Source organism: Bos mutus, chromosome 19 (assembly GCF_027580195.1).
Source record: "Bos mutus isolate GX-2022 chromosome 19, NWIPB_WYAK_1.1, whole genome shotgun sequence".
Classification (NCBI taxonomy): Eukaryota; Metazoa; Chordata; class Mammalia; order Artiodactyla; family Bovidae; genus Bos; species Bos mutus.
The window spans coordinates 49,772,278-49,797,836 of record NC_091635.1 but is presented as its reverse complement, the minus strand read 5'-3'; the positions used below and the strand labels follow the sequence as shown (position 1 = coordinate 49,797,836).

Below are 25,559 nucleotides of genomic sequence, written 5' to 3'. Positions count from 1 at the left end.
TTTATGGTCCAACACTCACATCCATACGTGACTACTGGAAAACCCATAGCTTTGACTATATGGACCTTTCTTGTCAAAGTGACGTCTCTGCTTTTTAATACACTGTCTAGGTATGTCATAACTTTTCTTCCAAGAAGCAAGTATCTTTTAATTTCATGGCTGCAGTCACAGTCTGCAGTGATTTTGGAGCCCAAGAAAATAAAATCTGTCACTGTTTCCATTTTTTCCCCATTTATTTGCCAGAAAGAGGTAGAACCGGATGCCACGATCTTAGTTTCTTGAATGTTGAATTTTAAGCCACCTTTTCCCTCTCCTCTTTTCACCTTCACCAAGAAGCTCTTTAGTTCCTCTTCACTTTCTGCCATTAGGGTGAAAGCATATCTGAGGTTATTGGTATTTCTCCTGGCAATCTTAATTCCAGCTTGTGCTTCATCCAGTCCAGCATGTCACATGATGCACTCTGCATATAAGTTAAACAAGCAGAGTGACAATATACAACCTTGACGTACTCCTTGACCAATTTTGAACCAGTCTGTTGTTCCATGTCCATTTCTAACTACTGCTTCTTGACCTGCATATAGGTTTCTCAGGAGATAGGTAAAGTTGTCTGGTATTCCCATCTCTTTTAAGAATTTTCCAGTTTCTTGTGATCCACCCAGTCAAAGGCATACATACATACATAAATGGCTAATGTCACTTACATGAAGAAAAAAGCAATACAAGCCATATAGTATAGAGATCAAATATATACCAACAGTATGCCAGCAAATTTGGAAAACTCAGCAGTGGCCACAGGACTGGAAAAGGTCAGTTTTCATTCCAGTCCCAAAGAAAGGCAATGCCAAAGAATGCTCAAACTACCACACAATTGCACTCATCTCACACGCTAGTAAAGTAATGCTCAAAATTCTCCAAGCCAGGCTTCAGCAATATGTGAACTGTGAACTTCCAGATGTTCGAGCCGGTTTTAGAAAAGGCAGAGGAGCCAGAGATCAAATTGCCAACATCTGCTGGATCATCAAAAAAGCAAGAGAGTTCCAGACTATGCCAAAGCCTTTGACTGTGTGGATCACAATAAACTGTGGAAAATTCTGAAAGAGATGGGAATACCAGACCTGACTTGCCTCTTGAGAAACCAATATGCAGGTCAGGAAGCAACAGTTAGAACTGGACATGGAATAAGAGACTGGTTCCAAATAGGAAAAAGAGTATGTCAAGGCTGTATATTGTTACCCTGCTTATTTAACTTATATGCAGAGTACATCATGAGAAACCCTGGGCTGTAGAAAGCACAAGCTGGAATCAAGATTGCCGGGAGAAATATCCATAACCTCAAATATGCAGATGACACCACCCTTATGGCAGAAAGTGAAGAAGAACTAAAGAGTCTCTTGATGAAAGTGAAAGAGGAGAGTGAAAAAGCTGGCTTAAAGCTCAACATTCAGAAAATGAAGATCATGGCATCCAGTCCCATCACTTCATGGCATACAGATGGGGAAACAGTGGAAACAGTGGCTGACTATTTTTCTGGGCTCCAAAATCACTGCAGATGGTGATTGCAGCCATGAAATCAAAAGACACTTACTCCTTGGAAGGAAAGTTATGACCAACCTAGACAGCATATTAAAAAGCAGAGACATTACTTTGCCAACAAAGGTCTGTCTAGTCAAGGATATGGTTTTTCCAGTGGTCATGTATGGATGTGAGAGTTGGACTATAAAGAAAGTTGAGCACCGAAGAATCGATGCTTTTGAACTGTGGTGTTGGAAAAGACTCTTGAGAGTCCCTTGGACTGCAAGGAGATCCAACTAGTCTATTCTAAAGGAGATCAGTCCTGGCTGTTCATTGGAAGGACTGATGTTGAAGCTGAAACTCCAATACTTTGGCCACCTGATGCGAAGAGCTGACTCATTTGAAAAGACCCTGATGCTGACAAAGATTGAGGGTAGGAGAAGAAGGGGATGACAGAGGATGAGATGGTTGGATGGTATCACTGACTCGATGGACATGGGTTTGGGTGGACTCTGGGAGTTGGCGATGGACAGGGAGGCCTGGCGTGCTGTGGTTTATGGGGTCACAAAGAGTCGGACACGACTGAGCAACTGAACTGAACTGACTGAACTGATATACCAACAGAAACAGTAAAAAAGGAAAAAACAAATTAGACATTCTCATGTTATACAAATAAATGTGGCTTAGAATAAGACTAATAGCATTATGTTGTTGTTTAGTTGCTAAATTGTGTCCAACTCTTTGCAACCGCATGGACTGTAGCCCGCCAGGCTCCTCTGCCCCATGGGATATCCCCAGGCAAGAATACTGGAGTGGGTTGCCATTTCTTCTCCAGGGGATCCTCCTGACCCAGCAATCAACCCCGTACCTCCTGCATTGGCAGGTGCATTCTGTACCACTGAGCCACCAGGGAAGCCCCCAAAAAGCATCATACAATGGATTTATAACTGTTAAGTTTCAAACAACAGAAAAGAAAAATTATGTGCTCCAGAAAAGAGTTTCCTGTTTTAAAAGTACCTCTAGAAACAGCTGCAGAGAAGGCAATGGCACTCCACTCCAGTACTCTTGCCTGGAAAATCCCATGGACGGGGAGCCTGGTAGGCTGCAGTCCATGGGGTCGCTAAGAGTCGGACACGACTGAGCGACTTCACTTTCACTTTCCACTTTCATGCATTGGAGAAGGAAATGGCAACCCACTCCAGTGTTCTTGCCTGGAGAATCCCAGGGACGGGGGAGCCTGGTGGGCTGCCGTCTATGGGGTCGCACAGAGTCAGACACGACTGAAGCGACTTAGCAGCAGTAGTAGCAGCAGAAACAGCTGAATAATGAAAATGAGTAGAAATGTTTGAAAAAGAAATGTGCCATGAACTATAAGCAGAAAAAAAATTTTACTTAATATGATAGATTAATGTGTTACAAGATTAAATATTAACATACTGTAATGTATACTATATAATAATATATAATCTACTACAGTACTATAAATACTTCATTAAAATATATATTACACATATGTCATTTAACTGTCAGCTCTACCCCTAAAGTTTATATATTCAAACTGAATAAAGAACTGGGTTTTTTTTCATTCTCTCCTTGGGAAACAGGTAATCATTTTTATTTGGGGTTGTCTGATCTTGGTCATAGTACAGTATTCAATACATTAATGATGGCAAACTGCAAAAACTCATCTCAGCTGCTTTAAAATCTTAGTGTTAAGCCATCCTTGCATTCCTAAGAAAGGCATCGCATGTAATGATGTTTTAAAACACTGCTTGCCCCCCTTCTAATATGAAAAATACGTACCTCAACTGATCAAAGGCAGCATCAATCTGTAACTCATTAGTCTATCACATCCCCCAGTGTACGCGCACGCTGCACCACTCGCCAAACACCAGAGCCCTGAGAACTCGCTGAAGGACTCTCCCTTTCACTTCTGTGTGCCTGTTTCCCTCCCAGTAAAGCTCCACCAAAAGGAAATCTATATCAGCCATTTCTACTAACTTACTTGCCCTCTCCCTCAACTCACTGATTCTGTTGACTTGAAAGTCGCTCAGTCGTGTCTGACTCTTTGCAACCCCAAGGACTATACACTCCATGGAATTCTCTAGGTCAGAATACTGGAGTGGGTAGCGTTTCCCTTCTCCAGGAGATCTTCCCAACCCAAGGCTCGAACCCAGGTCTCCCACATTGCAGGTGGATTCTTTACCAGCTGAGCCACACAGGAAGCCCAAGAATACTGGGAGTAGGTAGCCTATCCTTTCTCCAGCAGATCTTCCTGACCTAGGAGTCAAACCAGGGTCACCTGCATTGCAGGTGGATTCTTTACCAACTGAGCCATCAGGGAAGCCCCTGTTGACTTGGGCCACTCCATAATACTGTGTCCTTCTCTTCCACCATACTGTCTCACTAGGTGAGGTCACAAATTGTTGTGGCTTTACTTTACTCCTATTAACACTGAAATTAGCATTTCCAGGCACTGCCTTTCAGTAACTGCCTACTGAAAATATCTATCTAGATGAACCAAAGGCACCTCCTATTCAACATGCTTACATATGAACTAATCATCCCTCCTCATAAAATGATGTGTTTCTTCTTCATAACAGCTTCCAGCCATCACTAAGTAATTTGGGTGTCATACTCTCCCTTCTTAAAACCCAAGTTCTGTCAATCCTATCGTTTAATGTATTTCTTTTTTGCTTGTGTGTGTGTGTAGCGTAGTCTTTTTGTTTTTCCATTGCTGCCTTAGATTCAGGCTTGCAAAAATTTTCATTTAGAACGTAACAGCAGCCTCCATAGAAGAAGCCTAATAAACTCATTAAGAAAAATCAAATCAAATACACTGGCAGTAAAAATCAACATGTAAAGAGAGATGAAGACAGATCTTATAGATATGACTCTATTCATTGAAATTCACCTCGCAAGGATTCTTCACTAATCACTGCTGACACTCATTCTCTTTCATTGCCAACTTTGCCGGTTTCATTTTATTAAGAGGTCAGATGGTTTTCCTGCACATCCTAATAAATACAATCTTCACATCCATTATCATCTACCCTCTATTCTATATTCCACTCTGCAATGAGTATGCTTTCTAAAATGCTTTTCAATGCGCTCCACTACCTGGTTACAAAGACCTAACTTCGTAACAGACCATTCAAAACCTTTTTGCCTCTTGTTTTCCAATCACATCAAGTTACTTGTGAAACCTGAATGTATTGTAGACTTGTCTCTTCGACTTTACACATTCTATTCCTTTGTCTGGAAAGCTTCAACTCTCCTCCCTTGATTTCTTAACCTGGTAAATTCAACTCCACCTTTAAGACTTGCTCAAATACGAGTCTCACCCATGAAACTTCCTTATGCAATCTTCAAGTTTCCTATCCTCTCTCTCTCAGTTCTCAACACCTGTTCTAAATATTGTTCTATAGATACTCTTTCAATACTCATTTAGGTATTTACGAATAGGTTCTTCCAGCCCAATAAAACTGGTTTATGGCCTCATCATGCCACTGAAATGTTTTTCTCTCATCATTAAAGAATTATAAATCCAGAGACTTCCCTGGTAGTTCCAGTGGTTAAGAATCTGCCCTGCAATGCAAGGAACGTGGGTTCAATTCCTGGTCAGGGAACTAAGATCGCACAAGACACGGGACAGCTAAGCCCATGCGTCATGACTACTGAGCCTGCATGGCACAACCAGAGAGCTGGCATGCTGCAACTAAAAGGTGACACAGCCAGAAAAAAAAAAAGAATTATAAATCCAACAGACATGGGAATTCTCTGGCAGTTCAGTGGCTAGGACTGCATGCTTTCATTATCAAGGGTCCAGGTTCCCTGGCCAGGGAACTAAGATCCTGCAAGCGAGCACAGCCAAACAAAATAATATTTATTTTATTTAATCTTTGTTTTACATCTAACATCACTGACCAAATGCATCATCCTAGACCCGAGTTTGTAGAATTGAATAGACACATGACTGTTAGATGGTGAAGAATCTGCCTGCCAACGCAGGAGATGCCAGAGATGCAGCTTTGATCGCTGGGTCAGGAAGATCCCCTGGAGTAGGAAATGGCAACCCACTCCAGGATACTTGCCTGGGAAATTCCACAAGAGGATCCTGGCAGGTTACAGTCCATGGGGTCGCAAAGCGTTAGACATGACTGAGCATGCACGCATGCACTTATCATCAAAACAACTCACAATCAAATGGTACTGATAGCTACCTATACATCCTGGTTGCAATAATATGGCAAATGCTGAGCAAGGGCCATGTTCTATCTACCTTTGCATCCTGTGTACCTAGTGCCTAACATGGTAGCTGAGGGAATAAATGCAGGCAATTTAATACAAGTTCTTTTATGCTGTCTCCTTATTTAGCTTCACCGATCCTCTCATCTTAGGAAAAGATCATCTCTTCCAAGCAGCCATTGCTTCCAGTTACTTCCATGTGCTTTGGACCTTTATCTCTTATTTCTCTTATTCTGTCAATCTTTCTTGTAAAGACTATAAAACTGCTTTCAAGACCCTGTCTTTTCAAGGTAACAATGGCAATTCCCTTGTCTTGCCGAACACTCACTACATCTATTTCCTAGGCTCACAAAATATTCTTTCATCGTCACTCCAACCTGCCAGCTAATGTTCCCATCACTTCAATTGAAACTCTGCATCCTTGAAGATCACTAATACTAGAAGATCCTAACTGTAAAACCCAATATCCTGTTTTCATCCATCTGTCTCTACTTCTTTGTAGAATCTGACATTGCTGGCTACTGCTCCAAAAAACACTCTCTTTGCTTGCTTTCAATAACATCACACTTTCCCGAATCTCCTTCCTTTGTCACTGCTCAGAATAAAGAGATCAATTTTCAAGCAAGCCATGAAGGAAAGGAAAGAATTTTCTCACTGACGGTTGTTTCAAGGTTTATAGGTATATAAAGTATAGGTATAGGTAACAGCAGTACAGATAACAGAGTTACCACGTGACCCAGCAATCCCATTCCCAGGTCGATATGAGAGAACCGAGAACATGTCCAGAAACTTGTCTGTGAATGTTAATAGCAGCAGCATTCAAAATAGCCAAAAAGTGGAAACAGTTCAAGGATCCATCATTCCCCTAATGAGCTGCAGAAATCTATACCTTACTTTCTTCTCCAGCCAGGGCAAATGCAAAGACCTACTCCACGGGAACACGCTTAGTTCATATTCAAGACTCCTGACGAAAGCACCAGAACAATGCATAGGTGATCATATGGAATTGAGTCACTTCTCACCATCAGGTATTTTTTCTCCTCTTGGTCCTGGCACATGGAGATGGCGTCTTGAGGTGGGATCATATTCCAAAGCCCATCACTTCCCAAGATAATATACTTGTGCTTCTGGGGGTCAAGAGTGTGGACGCTTGTGTCTGGTTCAGGTGACACCACAAACTCGCCACTGAAGAAATCATAGCTCCACAAATCACCTGGGGAGCAGGAGGCAGAAAAAGCCAGAAGCATTATTTCCAAGAGAGTAGTATCCCATCAACAGATTAAAGAGGAAAATCTACATGTTCATCTCAAAAGATGCAGAATAGCATTTGATAACATTCGAAATCCATTCATGATTTTAAAAAAGAAAAATTCTTAGCAAACTAGAAATTTTAAAAGTTAACTCTCTTATTAACCTGATAAAAGCGTGTCTTTTATCACCACTTTTCTTCCAGTTCTATACGAGGGATCCTTCTCAACACAGTAAGAAAATAAAAATATATCATATATATGTATTAGAAAGGAGAAAATAAAACTATCATTTCTTGCAGATAATTGTATTTCTACATAGGAAATCAAAAAGAATTTAGATAAATTATCAGAACAGGAACACTTAGCAAGGTTGCTAAATAATAAATAAAAGTCAGCAGTATCTCTATATAACAGCAAGAAACAGAAAATATAAAATTTTAAACAATTCCATTTACAACAATGAACCAAATGCAAGGTACTGAAAAGTTTAACAAAAGGCATGCAAATCTATCATGGACAAAATTATACAATTAGATTCCAGTACCTAAATACACAGAGAAATAAATTATAAGCAAAGATAGGAAGATCATGAAGATGTTAAGTCTTCCAAAAATAACCTATAACGTCAGTGTAATTCCATCTAAAATCCCAAAAGGATTCTTGTAGAATTTGAAGAACTGATTCAAAAATGTATAGGAAGGAACTACTGTATAGCACAGGGAACTCTACTCCATATTCTGTAATGATCTGTATGAGAAAGAAGCACTACTCTGTAATGATCTATATGAGAAAAGACTCTAAAAAGGAGTGGATATATGTACTAATATATGTATAACTGATTCATTTTGCTGTACAGCAGAAACTAACATGACATTGCAAATCAACTATATTTCAATAACATTTTAAAAATACATTGAAAAGTAGAAGAAAAAATAAATAAAATGTATAGGGAAGAGCAAATGGCCAAGATTAACTAAGATAACTGTGAAGAAAAGATAAAGTGGGGAGAACTTGCTCTATAAGTAGGAGTTCTAGTGGCTAACCGAAAACCTGTTAACCCCCCAGGTCAAGACAATTTGATGTAACCCCCTACATCAAATCGGAAAGGATGAGTGCTAGTCACTTGGAAGAAAACTGCAGAGATAAAAATGAGCATTTTTATGCTTTTAACCTATCTTTGGAAGCTAAAAAGTTGTAACCAGTCTTTGGAGATCAACAGTTCACTCTTCCAGTGAGCCTCTCCCTGATTATCCTCTCCCTGATCAGCTCCACATGAAACAACGCCTAAAACTTCTGCCTTTCGGATCCACCGGATGAAGACCTCAGAATGTTCAACATAAAAAAAACTTTCAGTTACTCAGGTCATCAACAGATCAATAAAACAGAAACAGGAAGAAAATTTATAGAAACCATCTATCCTTCTGTGATACACAAGATAACTAAGTAGGACAATATAAACTCTTCTGCTCCCCGAAACAGGAAGGAGGAGACAGAAAGATGAAAACAAATTTCTGCCTCTTTTGTTTGTTGTGATATTCTTTGGGCAAAGACCTTAAATTAAGAGCAAAAAGTTTTCAGACAAGAGGATAAATTGTGTTTGCCGCTGCTAAGCAGGTCTGACTTTTGCTAAATAAGAGGAAGTTCTCTGTCCTCTCCTTATTCAAACTTTACCATACCTTCCCATCAGAAATACTGGCCATTTCAACTATGCTCAGAGCCGAAGGAAAGAATAGCTTGAAGCAATTACTCTAATATAAAATAGGAACTCACTGCTAAACCAGCCTCTTGAAAGGGGCAATTCATTCTTCAGAGTAACAAAAGAGAACACATATGACCACTAAAAGCTAGTTATAATCCAGGCCAGCACACAAAGACACATTCATCAATTTATACCAGTAAAAGAAAAATCCCTGGTTGAAACTATAAAAATGAACATGGATAGAAAAACAGTTAAGATAAATATTAAAGTAGAATTACAGGGTTCATACGTGATGTTAAAAGCCTTCAAAAGTAGTTTTCCCCCAATATTTGGAATTTATATTGCCATTGCAAGTAAGAACATAAATTTACACACAGCAGAATCCCTAATATGTCTAAAATTAAAATCTAGGTTAAAAAAAAGAAATTCCAACTTTCAATCTAATGCAAACTATATAACCTTGAAGAAGGGTCACAATTTCTCATATATAAACTAACAATAATATCTTTATAAATTGGAAAATATTTTTAAATAAGTTATTTCACATAGCACAAAAACCAAAAGATACAAAAATCTCTGTTCCCACTCATGTGCTTTCTGGTTCTACACTGAGGGAATAACTGTTGTCCTCATGTATTCTTCTAGAGATGTCTATGGATATATATACAAGTATATATGTATACTCCTTCTACAAAATCATTCTCTCAAGCTTGCAACTCCCAAATATGTTCTCTCAAGCTTGCAACTCCCATAGTCCCCAATATGCTGTTCATCTCTTTTCTTCTCACTAAACCTCAGTACATTTCCAGAAGAAACATACATTTCTTTTAACTTAAATTTCTGAAACTGTTTCTTTTTTTAATTATTTTTTTTGTTTTTGGCCATACCACGCAGCATGAAAAAAGGGCTTCCCTAGTGGCTCAGCAGGTAAAGAATCCGCCTGCCAAAGCAGGAGGCACGGGTTTGATCCCTGGGTCGGGAAGATCCCCTGGAGAAGGAAATGGCAATCCACTCCAGTATTCTTGCCTGGGAATCCCAGGCACAGAGGAGCCTGGCATCACCAAAGAGCCAACAACTTGGCATGTGGGATCTCCGTTTCCTCACGAGGGATCAAACCTGTGCCCCCTAGAATGGAAGCAAGAAGTCCTAACCACTGGATCACCAGGGAAGTCCCAAACTCTGGGTTTTGAATGGGACTACATATCAATAACCTCAGATACGCAGATGACAATACCCTTATGGCAGAAATTGAAGAAGAACTAAAGAGTCTCTTGATGAAAGTGAAAGAGGAGAGTGAAAAAGTTGGCTTAAAGCTCAACGTTCAGAAAACGAAGATCATGGCATCTGGTCCTATCACTTCATGGCAAATAGATGTGGAAACAGTGGCTGACTTTATTTTTCTGGGCTCCAAAATCACTGCAGATGGTGATTGCAGCCATGAAATTAAGAGACGCTTACTCCTTGGAAGGAACCAACCTAGACAGCATATTAAAAAGCAGAGACATTACTTTGCCAACAAAGGTCCATCTAGTCAAGGCTATGGTTTTTCCAGTGGTCATGTATGGATGTGAGAGTTGGACTGTGAAGAAAGCTGAGCGCCAAAGAATTGAACGCTTTTGAACTATGGTGTTGGGAGAAGACTCTTGAGAATCCCTTAGACCAGTCCATCCTAAAGGAGATCAGTCCTGAATATTCATTGGAAGGACTGATGCTGAAGCTGAAACTCCAATACTTTGGTCACCTGATGCGAAGAGCTGACTCATTTGAAAAGACCCTGATGCTGGATGGAGGGCAGGAGGAAAAGGGGACGACAGAGGATGAGATGGTTGGATGGCATGACCGACTCAATGGACATGAGTTTGGGTGGACTCCAGGAGTTGGTGATGGACAGGGAGGCCTGGTGTGCTGCGGTCCATGGGACCGCAAAGAGTAGGACACGACTGAGCGACTGAACTGAACACTGAACCATAGATCAATTTGGATAGAAATGCCATCTTAACAATATTCTATTTCCCAACCCGACAATATGGTGTATTTCTTCTTTAATCTGAGCATAAGGATATTTCTTCTATAGAACCATAGTCAGAAAATGGCATGCTGATCCAGAATTGTGTAATATAAAACCTATCTTCAAATTTTTACAATTATCTCAATAATGTCTCTCTTTTTTGGCCACACTGTGTGTCCTGCAGTGTCTTTGGCCACGCTGTGTGTCCTGACCAAGGACCAAACCCAGGCCCCTCAGTAAAAGTGCTGAGTCCTAACCACTGGATCACCAGGGAGTTTTGCAATAATTTTTTTTTCTTAAAGAAACATTTATGGCTGCGTTGGGTCTTTGTCGCTGCCTTCTCTAGTTGCAGCAAGCAGGGCCTTCTCACTGCAGTGGCTTCTCTTGTTGCAGAGCATGGGCTCTAGAGCTCTCGGGCCTCAGTGGCTGCAGCATGGGAGCTCAGCAGTTGTGGGTACACAGGCTTAGTCGCTCCCCGGCATGTGGGATCTTCCCAGACCAGGGATCGAGCCTGGGTCCCATGCATTGGCAGGCAGATTCTGAACCACGGGACCACCAGGAAAATCCAACAACCCCTTTTTTAATGTCCAAGATCCACTCAAGGATCATTCCTTGCATTTAGTTGGCATATTTTTAGTTGTTTTTAACCCAGAACAACTCTCTAGGTTTCGTGATTTTTGTCATTCATGACACTAACAGACCATTGTCAAAAGTCTCCAGGCCAGCTGTTTTGCAGAATGACCCTTGATTTAGGGTTTTGCTGTTTGTTTGCTTCTTTGTGTTCTGCAAGATATAAAGGCTTGTATTCAGGTTAAATTTGGTTTTGGCCGGAATACCACTTTCTCAGCTAATCACATTAGGAGGTACAGTGTCAGTCTGTGCCACTGGCAATGCCGAGTTTGATTATTCAGTTAAATTGCTGTCCACCAACGCTGTAAAGGTATCCCCAAGAAATCTGAAGGGTGATGGTTGGAGACTGTGTAAAATATCCTGTTCCTTACCAAAATACGCCAGCTTTTAGCATCCATTAATGATTCTTGCACAAATCACATGTTATTGTAATAGTTGTAAACTGAAGACAGAACACTAACATTTATTAGTTGTCTTTCCCTATTTTTGTATCTTTGGCTGCACTGGGTTGTTGCTGCACACAGGCTTTCTCTAGCTGTGGCGAGTGGGTGTAGCCTCCAGTTGCAGTGCTCGGGCTTCTCACTGCAGTGGCTTCTCTTGTTGCAGAACAGAGACTCTAGAGCCTGGGCTCAGGAGTCGTGGCACACAGGCTTAGGTGCTCCGCAACATGCTGAATCTTCCTGGACCAGGGATCGAACCTGTGTCCCCTGCACTGGCAGGTGGATTCTTAACCACAGGACCACCAGGCAAGCCCCTAGTTATCTTGTCTAAAGAAAAGCTTTCCATTCTTCTACTTCTTTATAATCTTTTTGTATCAGTATGGACTTAGGGAGTCCATAGAGATAAAGAGTCCTCCTGCACTTCAGGTGGACTCTTTACACTGAGCCACCAGAGAAGTCTTCTGCATGGCTTTCAGTTCAGTTCAGTCGTTCAGTCGTGTCTGACTCTTTGTGACCCCGTGGACTGCAGCACACCAGGCTTCCCTGTCCATCACCAACTCCTGAAGCTTACTCAAACTCATGTCCATCAAGTCGGTGATGCCATCCAACCATCTTATCCTCTGTCATCCCCTTCTCCTCCCGCCTTCAATCTTTCCCAGCATCAGGGTCTTTTCAAATGAGTCAGCTCTTCGCATCAGGTGGCCAAAGTACTGCAGTTTTAGCTTCAGCATCAGTCCCTCCAATGAATATTCAGGACTGATTTCCTTTAGGATGGACTGGTTGGATCTCCTTGCAGTCCAAGGGTCCTTCAAGAGTCTTCTCCAACTCCACAGTTCAAAAGCATCAATTCTTTGGCACTCAGCTTTCTTTATAGTCCAACTCTCACATCCATACATGACTACTGGAAAAACCATAGCTTTGACTAGACAGACTTTTGTTGGCAAAGTAATGTCTCTGCTTTTAATATGCTGTCTAGGTTGGTCATAGCTTTTCTTCCAAGGAACAAGCGTGTTTTAATTTTATGGCTGCAGTCACCATCTGCAGTGATTCTGGAGCCCCCAAAAATAAGCTCTCTATTTCCATTATTTCCCATGGCTTTACCTGAGATCAAATGAGTAGGAATCAGAATTGAGCTAAGTGTTTTTATCATTGGTCTAGGGTTTGTACACCATTAAATGGGCACAGAATGTTCTTCCTCTACATATTGAAGGGAGGGATACATCATGGCAGATGTTGCTGGCTGCCTGTTCAATGGCCATTTCCCTTTTGCTCTCACTAGGGGCACTGGAATGACACCCGAGGAGAACAAGGCCTTTCTTCTGGGGCTCAGTGTGTTCTCTGCTCGCTCCTGAGGCACACTGTGGCCAGCAGGGTGCAGGACACCTAACGCCCTTACCCCTAGGGAATTTCAGCATCACCTCACTCCTTGAGTGGCTTCCCACGAAGAGACTCCCAGCAACTTTTGTCTCACCTAATCCACCCTCAAAACTCAACCAAAATCATCTCTTTAAAACACAGATGTAAGGCGGATTGTTAGAGAAGGCAATGGCACCCCAATCCAGTACTCTTGCCTGGAAAATCCCATGGACGGAGGAGCCTGGTGGGCTGCAGTCCATGGGGTCGCTAAGAGTCGGACACGACTGAGCGACTTCACTTTCACTTTTCACTTTCATGCATTGGAGAAAGAAATGGCAACCCACTCCAGTGTTCTTGCCTGGAGAATCCCAGGTACAGGGGAGCCTGGTGGGCTGCTGTCTATGGGGTCGCACAGAGTCGGACACGACTGAACTGACTTAGCAAGGCGGATGGTGCTAATGGCGGCACAACAATTTATTTATTTATTTTTTTAAATCATAAAGTAAATATCTAAGGAAATTCTTGTTTTATGTATTTATATGGACTCCTTACACAAATAACATTCCTGTTCTCCTAAGGGTTTCTTCTATAAATTGGAATGGCCAAGGAAAGCACTGTCTAATTTTGACTTGATTATACACGTTCAAGAGAGAAAGAGGGAGTGAAGAGAAAAGCGTTGGAAAGTCTTCGACTCTGGGGCTCAGCATGTACAACAGACGTCTCGGACTCGAGATTCATCCGGGTTGTCGGGTGGTTCCAACGCCGAGGGAAAACTAGGGGAGCCCACCCCACCCCACCCCACAGAGAGAATTTCTACAGCTACTCTAGCAAGGTGCTCCAGCTAAAGCATAGGTTTCAAACTACAGAGTTTCAACTTAACATCTAAAATTTTAAACTGTAGCATTTCTGCGACAAATAAGCTCAGAGAGCTCATCTCAGAAGAAAAATTAAAGAACTATTGCTCTGATGAATGACAAGTCTGGCTGTTGCTCTCGCGCCGCCCGACTTCCAGGCTCAGGCAGACACGTACGGGGGCGGCGGCTCCTTGGTGGCGCTGTTCACAGTGGCGTCATCGTACGGGGGTAGCAGCACCGTAGTGTCGTTGCTGGTAACATAAACCAGGACATCAGAGGAGTTCCTGCCATTGATATATCGGTAGCAGTTCCAAACACAGCTAATCAAGTAACCCTTAAAAGCCAAGATAATGCTGATGAACAGAAGAATAATGAGGACCAAACAGGTAGGATTCACTGACATGATATCATCTTTGTAAGGAAAATCAGGAGGCAGCTGTCATATGTATTCCTGGATGGAGTTTGGATAAACAAGTACGGTGACCGCAACCAAGGTGTTGAGGGCAAAATCAAAGATCTGGTAGCAGAAGAATGGGATGATCCAGCCTGCGCGTTGCTTGTATGCGCCGTACGTAGCCATGGCACAGATAAGGATCATGAGAACAGAAATCGCGATGGCAATGCACATGTTGACATCATCCATGAACTCAAAGTCACCCCCGAGTTCAGAACTTGAAAAGTGGTAATGATCTGGATCAGCCAGGGCGCTCAACAGAATCAGCAGTACCACGGCATTGAGGATCAAGTACCAGACGCCGAGCAGGATGGTGCCAGTGCGGACATGGCAGCAGAGGCAGCAGCTGTTGGAGGAGAACCGCGTCCAGGGGGCCACCATCTTCATCGCTCGGGCCGCGGGCGCAGTGGCGCAACTCTGCGCCCAAGTTCGCAGGAGCTTTAGCCGTCGGTCCTGAGCACCGCGCGGCTGTCGCCGGCCCCTCTCTCCCCGGCTACCCTCGCTCCCTCTTCCCGGCCCCCGTCTGCCTACCACTGGCCCCGGGCCCCGCGCCTCTCCCCGCGAAGAGCTCGCAGCTGGAACCTCGGCCGGAGCCTGAGCTCCGAGGGCTGCTGGCACAACAATTTAAATGTACTTAATATACTTCAACTGAACTGAATTCTTAAAATGATTAAAATGGTAGATTTTGCTATAGGTCTTTTGCCATAATTAAAACACACACACACAACCTAGTTGCTTCCCTAACTCTGCAGTAGTTTACTCGTGCATAACTCTTAACCACAGCCTAGAAAAATGCAGTGTTTTCTCACTTGATCAATGCCTCTTATTCTCATATCTCTGTTCCACATACCCTATTCAGAGTCCCTTATATTTGCCAGGCCTCCTCCTATCACAGAGCTGTTCACAAATGCAGTTCTTATGCCAAGAACACATTTTCTTTCTCTATTAGCTTTTCGTAATTCTTCAAAGCTCAGTTCAAACATCACTTCAGTGGCTCTCCAGTTAGGTAAAATATTCCTTCTTCTTTTTGTGATCATTTGACGAATGCCTCTCCCCTTCTCTAAACCATAAGCTTCCATGAGGGCAAAGACCTGTGTTTGGCATACTTGTTCAGTCGCCAAGTCAGGTCTGACTCTTTGCAAGCCCATGGACTGCAGCACACCAGGCTTCCCTGTCCCTCACCATCTTCTAGAGTTTTCTCAAACTCACGTCCATTGAGTCGGTGACGCTATTCAACCAACTCATCCTCTGCTGCCCCCTTCTACTCCTGTCCTCAGTCTTTCCCAGCATCAGGGTGTCTGCGCTCAAGTATCTGTACAATGAATCAATGAGTTGTAAGACGCACATGCAATTCCATCAGGGAGACACTAGGAGGCACCTTTGCTACATTTGCACTCAAGTAATTTTGATCAACAGTACAAATTTTGATGAGCAAACTTCTCTCCCAAAAAGCTAGAATAAAAATGACTATTCACCATAAGAGTGGTACTAAATACTATAATTTTACTATGGGCCAATAAGAATTACCATGCAACAAGTTAAACTTTAAAAACAAAAGCTAGAACTTAATTTTTTATATTTTTCCCCATGTGCCAGAATAAAGACAGGTAAAGTGATAATAACAAAGCATTTCTTTTAGCTTAAATATTCAAATCTAAAGGATATTATCTTTTTAATGCTATACACCTTAAACTTAATATACAGTACTGCATGTCAGTTAAATCTCAATAAAGGTATTTGAGGTGAAAATATGGGATAGAAAAATAAAACCAAGAGAAAAAGCAGAACTGATGTTTTTCATTACTGAAACAGTATCATCTCTCCCACATGTCTTTTTATATGAAACAATCCATTTATTTCCATACATTTGTTTACAAAATTATGTTAATGCAACTGTCATAGGACATCACTGTAACAACTGTATTTTATCTCCTACATGGTGTTTTGCACCGGGTGAGTGGATCCTTCCCATAAACTCTGATTATTTCTTCCCTTTTTAAAACAGTAGCAAACCCTCTCCTGGGTTTTGACTCCAGCTAGAGCCCCAGCTCTCCTTCCCAAATTCCTAGAAGAGTGTCTAAAACTTGTTATATCAAAATTGCCTCTTCTCGCTCTTTCTTAAACCAATTCCAGTCACAACTGTGGTCTCACTATCCAACCAAAAGCCACTTTATCAAGGTCACCAATGACTCACATCACCTCTCAAGTCTTTGCTTTACCTGAGCTTTCAACAGTAAATACATTTTTTTAAAAATTGAGGTATAACTGACATATAAGGAAATACTCACCTTCTTGAAATACTTTATTCTCTTAGTTTTTAGGACACTCTCCCAAACTATCTTGTTTACTTGTGGCTCTTTCTGTCTTGTCTGACCCCATTCCTCCATTCATGCCCCTACCTCTGAACAGTGACAGTATCTCAGGGCTCAGTCCCTGGACCTTTCCCTGTTCTTCCCCTCCCCTTTTCTGCCTACACTCAATCCCTTGATTCAGCCACAAACTGATGTCTTTAGCCTAGCTCTCACTAGCTGATTCTCATAACCAGAAGCCAAATGGGTATCACCGCTTCAATACCTGATAAGCACCTTGAATGTAACTTGTCTGAAACTGAACTCCTGACCACCCTCTACTAATCCGCTCTGGTCTTTGCTACATCGGTTAATGGCAACTCTTCAAGTTCCTCAGTTTAAAAAAAAAAACTCATGAAAAGGACACTGCGGATTATTGGTCCTTCTGCCTGAATTCTCATGCCCCAGTCACCCCCAGGCCCTCATCTCTTCACTCCAGCGTCATCTCTCAGACCTCCCCTGACCATTCCATTTAAAAGTATGACTCCCGCCTCCCACAATGTTTCCTGCTTAATATTTCATGCCAGCACTTTTCACTGCATACAATATATATTCTACTTATTTAGTTTAGTTTATCATGTTTCCCCCTACTATAAAGTAAGATCCATGGGTCAAGAAATCTTCACCTGTTTCGTTCACTGCAGAATCCTCAAAACCTAGAGCAGTACCTGTAACATAGCAGGCATTTAATAAATACTTGGTGAATGAATAAACAATCATGAAGAAGCGGGGACTCTGTGTGCAGTTTTAGAATATTTGCACATACTGATACATTTTAAGAAGTAGAGCTTAATTCCCCTCCACTTAAGGGCAGGAGAGACTGAGTGACTCACAGCTAACCAAAAAAAAAAAATATGGAGGAGGTGAAGAGATGTCACTTGTTTTTGACACTAGATCATAAAAGCACATCGTGGCTGCTACCCTGTTGTCTCTCAGATCACTCGCTCCAGGAAGGCGGCTGCCACGGCATGAAGACGCAGCAAACAGCCCTACAGAGAAGCCCACTGGGCAAGGAATGGAGGCCTCCTGGCAATAGCCATGTGAGTAGGTTGTCCTAGAAGTGAATGCCCCACCCCATTCAAGCTTTCAGAACACAGTCATACTTGACACTCTGACTCCAACCACCCGAGAGACCCTTGAGCCAAAACCACCTAGTTAAGCCATTCCCAGGTTCCTAAGCCACAGAAACCATGGGAGATGATAAATGTTTTGAACTGTTAGGTTTGGGAATATTCTGTTAAAACAGCAATAGATTCTTAATACAGTGAGAGTTTAATAGCCTGGTATAATCACTTGGGGGAGAAATTTGGCATCACATAATAATGCTAAAGATATACATATCTTTATACATCTTGGACTGCACTTTCCAAGTGATATGCCGTGGATGGTTTAAGTGTGACCGTGGGTCAGCAGGGTAGGTCCTGAGTGGCTAGAACCTCTAGGTCAGTTGCCCACAGCCTTGAGCAGCCTTCCCTGTTTATTCTAAGATATTATCTTATTATTTGTGTGTCATGGTATTTTAAAAGTTGGTGAGTAATGTAATGTAACCCAACAATTCCATTTCTAGTTATGTGCCTTAAATAAATCTCATAGATGTACACAAGGAGGTATTTATTGCAGCATTTTTGATAATAGGAAATGTGTGCATATAACCTAAATGTCCACCAATCAGGGCACAGAGGGAAAAAATATAGTTTCATGTTGGAACTGAATGTACAGCAGTTAACGCATGAACTAGAATCACATAAACATGGATAAATCGAAAAACAATGCACAGTGAAAAAACAGCTGGTTGGAAAAGCTGTTTTGAATACAATGGAAAACTAACCAAGGATCAACTATTTTAACATTACCATGCACTCTCAGAACTATAAGAAACCCAGTTTTATATTCTCCAGCTTCCGAGCCAATGTAGACATCTATGTCAACCACCCAAGCACTTCAAGTGAAGGAAAGGCTCACTACAGTTCACAAAATAATGTTGTTTATTACTTTTTATCATCTGTAGTAATTCTGTTTTACTGAGCTAAAATATGGTTCTCTCTTTTATAGTTCATCACACATTTTTTCTTTTTGAGAATTTTCACCTGTTGCTCTCATTTTTGCATGCTCAGTTTTTTGAAACATTCAGTACATGGAAGCTCCCCGCCCCCTACCCACCTTGGCTGAGCCACACAGCTTGTGGGATGTCAGTTCCCCAACCAGGGACTGAACCCAGGCCATGGCAGTGAAAGCCCAGAATCCTAACCGCTAGGCTACCAGGGAACTCGCAACACCTTTTTAAAATCAGGTTAATTTCTCTTCTAGATGACAAAACTTCACAAATACTAACCCAGCTATAAGTGTCCTCAGTATTTTGATTCCAGGCTGTATTCTGCCCAATTATCCTGTTTAAGTTTAGGAGAGTGGCAGCAGATTTCAGTGGAAAGAGTGGGGAAAATATTTATGGCTGCGTCAGGTCTTATTCACACTCGCAGGCTTAGTTGCCCTACAGCATGAGGGATTAGTTCCCTGACCAGGGATTGAACCTGCATCCCCTGCACTGAAAGGCAGATTCTCAATCACAGGACCACCAGGGAAGGTCCAAACTTACACTTGTAAGTTGAACAAAGCTGTACGCAAAATCCCTACATAGACTTGATCGACTGACTAATCTGGAAAGGCAGTTTCTTAACTGATTAAGTAGGACAGTCTACTGTATTACAGCATTCTAAGACTATACTAATTTTTTATGGCTAAACTATACCTAGGGGTTTCCCAGGTAGCTCAGTGGTAAAGAATCCTCCTGCCAATGCAGGAGACATGAGTTCGATCCCTGGGTCAGGAAGATACCTTGGGGAAGGAAATGGCAGTAAAAGAAAACCTACTCCAGTTTCCTGCCTGGAAAATCCCATGGACAGAGAAGCCTGGCAGGCTACAGTCTATGGAGTTGCAAAGAACTGTACATGACCAAGCGACTGAGTATGCATGCACTTATCACTGTAGAATTATCTTATGCTCATTAGCAATCAACGAAAAAGAAAGCAAAACAAAAAACCCTAGTTGTCTCTTAAATGAAATGCTATGAAAGCAGATAATCACCCAAAGCATATTATGAACTTAAACCTAGCACTTTTTATTTACTTTTATTGAATTTCATATTATTACTGCCAGCCTATTTTTTTTAATCTCATCTGGAGATCATTTCAAATGTATAAAGTGATAAAAATAAAAACATAACAAAGAACCCCCATCTTAGATTCATTACTGCTGACATTTTGCCCCATTTGCTTGTTTTCAATCTACATATGTATAAGGATTCTGTGCATGTAACCTTGCAACAAAGGTGTTTTAAATAATGGTCTTTTATCCCTAAGTACTTCAAAGTGTATTTTCTAAGAATAAGGACACTGCAGTTACCAGCTTCATAAATTTATATTAATATAATATGTACCTAATATACCACCTACCATTCATATTCTGAATTGTTAGATGGCCTAATAATATCCTTTATAGGCAGCTGAGAAGCCAGAATAGCACTTGCTTAGAACATTTCTTTAGCCTCCTTCATCTAGATTGTAGCTATGCACTCTTGACCAGGGTACTACCTAGGGGATGTGTGTATCACATGTCTGGAGGCATACAACGTCCTTATTAGTGACGGGAATTTTCATCATTCAATGTGTTGCCTGATTTCTCTACTCTCTAATTACTATTTTTTCTCTCTGGCAACTAAAAGTATTTAAACAATGCTAATAATATTCTGTTGCTTACATACTTCTGAATATGCATAATACACAAAATTGAGAACTACACACATTCTTTCTTTCTCTAGATAGTTAACAAATGTTGAAACTAAGCTAAGGGGGAAAAAATCACATCACTCAAGATCTCTTCAACTACACACTAATCTACTAATTTTGTACTGATTAATATATCCTGCAAAAAAAACCCATCTAATGGTATTATTCAGCCTCCACCTCGCACCCTTGCTGTTGTTCAGCTGCCCAGTCATGTCCGACTCTTTGTGACCCGATGCACTGCAGAAAGCCAGGCTGCTTTGTCCCTCACCATCTCCCGAAGTTTGCCCAATTTCGTGTCCATTGCATCGGTGATGCCATCCAGCAATCTCATCCTCTGACACCCCCTTTCCTTAGTCCTCAATCTTTCCCAGCATCAGGGACTTTTCCAGTGAGTCGGCTATTCGCATCAGATAACCAAAATACTGGAGCTTCAGCTTTAGCATCAGTCCCCCCAACGAATATTCAGGATTAATTTCCTTGAATTTATTTGATCCTAAATACCCAGGATCAAATCAGTTGACTGATTTGATCTCCTTACTGTCCAAGGGACTTTCAGGAGTCCTCGAGCACCACAGTTTGAAGGCATCAACTCTTTGGCATTCTTCCTTCTTTAAGGTCCAGCTCTCACAACCGTATGTGACCACTGGGAAGACCACAGTGTTGACCATATGAACCTTTCTCTGCAAAGTGATGTCTCTGCTTTTCAACACACTGTCTAGCTTTGTCATAGCTTTCCTGCCAAGAAGCAATCATCTGATTTCACGGCTGCAGTCACCATCCGCAGTGATCTTAAAGCCCAAGAAAGAGTGGGGAGTGCCACGATCTTAGTTTTTTTAATATTTAATTTTAAGCCAGCTTTTTCACTCCCCTCCTTCACCCTCAAGAGGCTCTTTAGTTTCTCTTCACTTTCTGCCATTTCCCCACCCTTACACCATCCCAATAAAAACCAACAGAGTATGTAATGGAGAAACTTGACTTAGTAGCAGTTCATAAGAGAAATATCTAGAGATCTGAGCTTAATAAGCCAACTAACATGAAAAGATTACTAAAAGCTAATGGCAGTCATAATTCTAAAACTCCATTATTACAAGTACAATGCTCAGGGAGCAGGAACTACGTATTTCCACTGTACTTCAAACTGATCAGACCACATCTTACAGTGTTCTCAATCTGGAATCACGTTTATTGAGGGAAACATCCAGAGGGATAGGACAAGACTAATGGAAGGTCTGAAATTAGCCTAGAGAAACACGCTAGCCAATTCTGAATAGGTAAATGACTGTCATTATGCAAAAAGAAAAGGTAAAGACACTGCCCTGTCTGAAAGCTTCATGGAGACAGATTTTAACTCATGGACTGTCTAATAATGCAACAATTTGTCCTTAAAAACATAAAGATTACGGAAGATATTCATGTGTGCTGAATTACTTACCTGAATTACTCCAGCACTGTACCTGAACAGAGCAGGAATGTTAGAAACAGGAACACCAGTTGGTTTTTCTGCTCTTTTTGCTGCTCCTTCACCTGCTCCTTGTCCTCCTCTCTGTAGTCACGTAAGGTTTCAAGGCTTACGTGAAAAGCAAGGCACACACACTTCACATACACCAGATAAACTAGCATCTGCTTTTCTAAACTGAAGTTCACCTTAGTTTTGAACCTGCAGTAAGACCTTGCCCTCAGTCCACGTTGAGTTCCCCATGAAACCCCTCTCTATTCTTCAGTAATATTAATTCCTTGCCTCCCGTGCCCTCGGGAGCTCACTAATGCTACAAATGGCAACAGTCAACTTGAAATCTGCCATCTACCTGAAGAGTAAAGAGAAGCTGACTATCACTTTCCCCCGTTTTTTCCTTGCTAACAATTGGAGGGTCAATTATATCACATATATACTATGAGTGAATGGCCTGGGTAACTAAGACAAAAATCTATAAAATAGGTGAAGTGCTTAGAAACTGCTACAGGCCCCCTAAATGGCACCCTGGCCTCCAATGTTATTACCCTATAATTTTAGCCATTATGATCCTTTAAAAACAAACTCGATCATGTCACTGCCCTACTTTAGTAAACAACAATAATAACAACAACTAACATTTACAGAGCATTTACTATGTGCCAGGCACTATTTTAAGTACTTTGCATGTGTTAAGTTACCCAATACCCACAACAGTATGAAGCAGGCCCCACTTCACAGCTGAAAAAACTGTCACAATATATTAAGTAATTTTCCCAAGTCTGTACAGTAAATGACAACACTGGGATTAGAAACCTAGGAACTGTGGCTCCACAGTCTACCTCTTAACCACTGGGGTTTATTTCCTCTCCTACTCTTCAATCCCTTCCCAAAATCATTTAAAATAAAATTCCTTATCATGCTCTAAAAAGCCTTGCAGAATTTAGTCCTTGCCTACCACCCATAATGTCTTCATCACACTTCCTTCCTTAGTCTGTACCACCCTTCTCAATCAGGCAAGCATCCTCATCTCCACCGTCATTTTAAATCCCTACCTTCTCTCTCTCACTAAAGACAAGGAGTCCTTTCCTTCCAGCGTTAGGGTTCTTTGCAAACAAATGACAATTTCCAGTTCAGGTTAACTTAAGGTACTTCCAAACAATTAGGCAGGAAAACCCAATCACGTCAATGAGCACTGCCAAAGGAGGTCAATTATCACCTGGACGTATTCATACCAACCAGGTTTCTTGGTTTTTAATTTTGATCCTTACTGGATTCACAATTCAAAATCATGGAACAGGGAATCTAACTGATCCAGCTGGGGTCATATGCCTGACCATTTATATTTTACTAAAGGACCCTGAATAGGAATGTCTAAACTAAGACCGCACAGAGTAGGGAAGATAGAGTTTCCCAAAAGGGAGTCAGGACATTATTTAGTAGGAAAAAAGAATATGTGCTGAACAACCCCCACCACCATTTCTCCCAAATCAAATGTCCACCAATTGCCTAATGGCCTCTGCAAGTGTTATGCCTTTGCTTTGACTTAGCCCCTTTTCCTCCTTCAGGTCTTATTCAAACACCACTTTTTAAAAGAATATTCCTTAATCATCCTCTCCAAAGTACCTCTTCTCCTGGCCACCACCTATCCCTCCCACCAACTACTGGCATATCATATTGCTTAATTCCTTTTTGATGCTTTTGAAAAGAATTTTCTCATTTGTTTGCTCATTATCAATTCTCCCCATTAGATTATAGGGTCCATGAAGGTTGGGACTACATGTATTTGATCAAATACCAAAGATGAACAAGCAACAGTAGCATGATCTTTTAAAAAATGCAAATGAGATAATATTACTCTTTAGCTTAATATCCTTCAATGTTTCCCAGTAACCTTAGTCTAGAACAAAAATATCTGATGTTTACATTTGCCTCAATTAACTCCCAACTTTTGATAATTCCTAGAACATGCCAAGCTCTTTCCCAATTCAGGATCCATGCTTAGGATATTCTTCAACAGGCTCTTCACAAAATCTGATTCTTAGCCATTACATCTCAGCTAAAATAACACTTCCTAAAAGGAGCACTTCCATCACACTACCTAAGATAGATTTTCCCTTCTAAATTATTCTTTATCACAGGACCCCTGTGATTTCTGTCTTTCATAATTCCTAATCTGTAATTACTTCATGTACAAATCAGTTCAGTTCAGTTCAGTCGCTCAGTCACGTCCAACTCTTTGCAACCCCATGGACTGCAGCACGCTAGGCTTCCCTGTCCATCACCAAATCCCAGAGTTTATTCAAACTTATACCCATCAAGCTGGTGATGCCATCCAACCATCTCATCCTCTGTCGTTCCCTTCTCCTTCTGCCTTCAGTCTTTCCCAGCATCAGTGTCTTTTCCAACGAGCCAGTTCTTCGCGTTAGGTAGCCAAAGTATTGCATTTGCAGCTTCAGCATCAGTCCTTCCAATGAATATTCAGGCCTGATTTCCTTTAGGGTTGCCTGGTTTGAGCTCCTTGCAGTCCAAGGGACTCTCAAGAGTCTTCTCCAACACCACAGTTCAAGAGCATCAATTCTTTGGCATTCAGCTTTCTTTACAGTCCAACTCTCACATCCATACATGAGTACTGGAAAAACCATAGCTTTGACTAGACAGACCTTTGTTGGCAAAGTAATGTCTCTGCTTTTTAATATGCTGTCCAGGTTGGTCATAGCTTTTCTTCCATGGAGCAAGCGTGTTTTAATTTTATGGCATTATTATTAATTTTATATTTTAATTTTTCATCTGCAGTGATTTTGGAGCCCAAAAAAATAAAGTCTCTCACTGTTTACAGTACAGTGTACACGCTTACCTTTTACAATGTACAAGCTTACCTTTAAAAAAAACTGAAATATAATTGACCTGCAATATTATACTAGGTTCAGAACAGATTTACTTCTTTATCACCCATCTCTCCAACTATTTATTCTTGCTCCCTGAGGGCAGAGTGTATCTGTATCATCACTCCAAACCCTAATACAGTACCCGGAACCAAGTTAGTGCTCAAGTGTCTTTAGAGGAAGAAGGAGAGAAGGAAAAAAATGGTGTTTTCTAAGAGAAATTCTCTTTAGAAGAAAACTTAACTAGTACATCCAAAGTAAGATATTTCTATAGTTACAATCCTCTAGCCTTCCTTCCAAAACAAGATGGAACAGAAAATAAGTGTTAATTTTGTCACAATTTACTCTGCTAGCTAATGGAAAAGAAAAAAGAGCTTTGAAGGCTCTGAAGAGAAATTTGAGGGGCTAAAGTAGGAAAGGACATTTAGAAATAGTTTTAAGGCTAACATCAAACCTAGGCATACATTTACTTCTTTAGAAAGAAATGGAAACTATCAGAACATTGAACACAACTCAGGATCAAAGAGCAAATGGCACTGAAATCCATACTTTAACCTTCCTCTCAATTAGGTTTTCAATCATTTACTACAGTATCTATTTACACACTCAGAATGTGCCAAATGAGGGTTTAATTCTCAGTCTT

At 41.2% G+C, this 25,559-nt stretch overlaps 1 protein-coding gene and 1 pseudogene across 2 annotated transcripts in view; both read right to left on the bottom strand.

Moving 5' to 3' along the window:
- The window catches only part of PPM1D (protein phosphatase, Mg2+/Mn2+ dependent 1D), a 60,837-nt gene that overhangs the window by 7,016 nt on the left and 28,262 nt on the right, over positions 1 to 25,559 (bottom strand). For both annotated transcript variants that reach the window (XM_070390539.1, XM_005892307.3), the window contains exon 4: positions 6,783 to 6,973. In XM_070390539.1, the coding sequence (XP_070246640.1) occupies positions 6,783 to 6,973 (191 nt within the window). The remainder of the gene's footprint in view (positions 1 to 6,782; positions 6,974 to 25,559) is intronic.
- Positions 13,715 to 14,977, bottom strand: LOC138992146 (lysosomal-associated transmembrane protein 4B pseudogene; annotated as a pseudogene).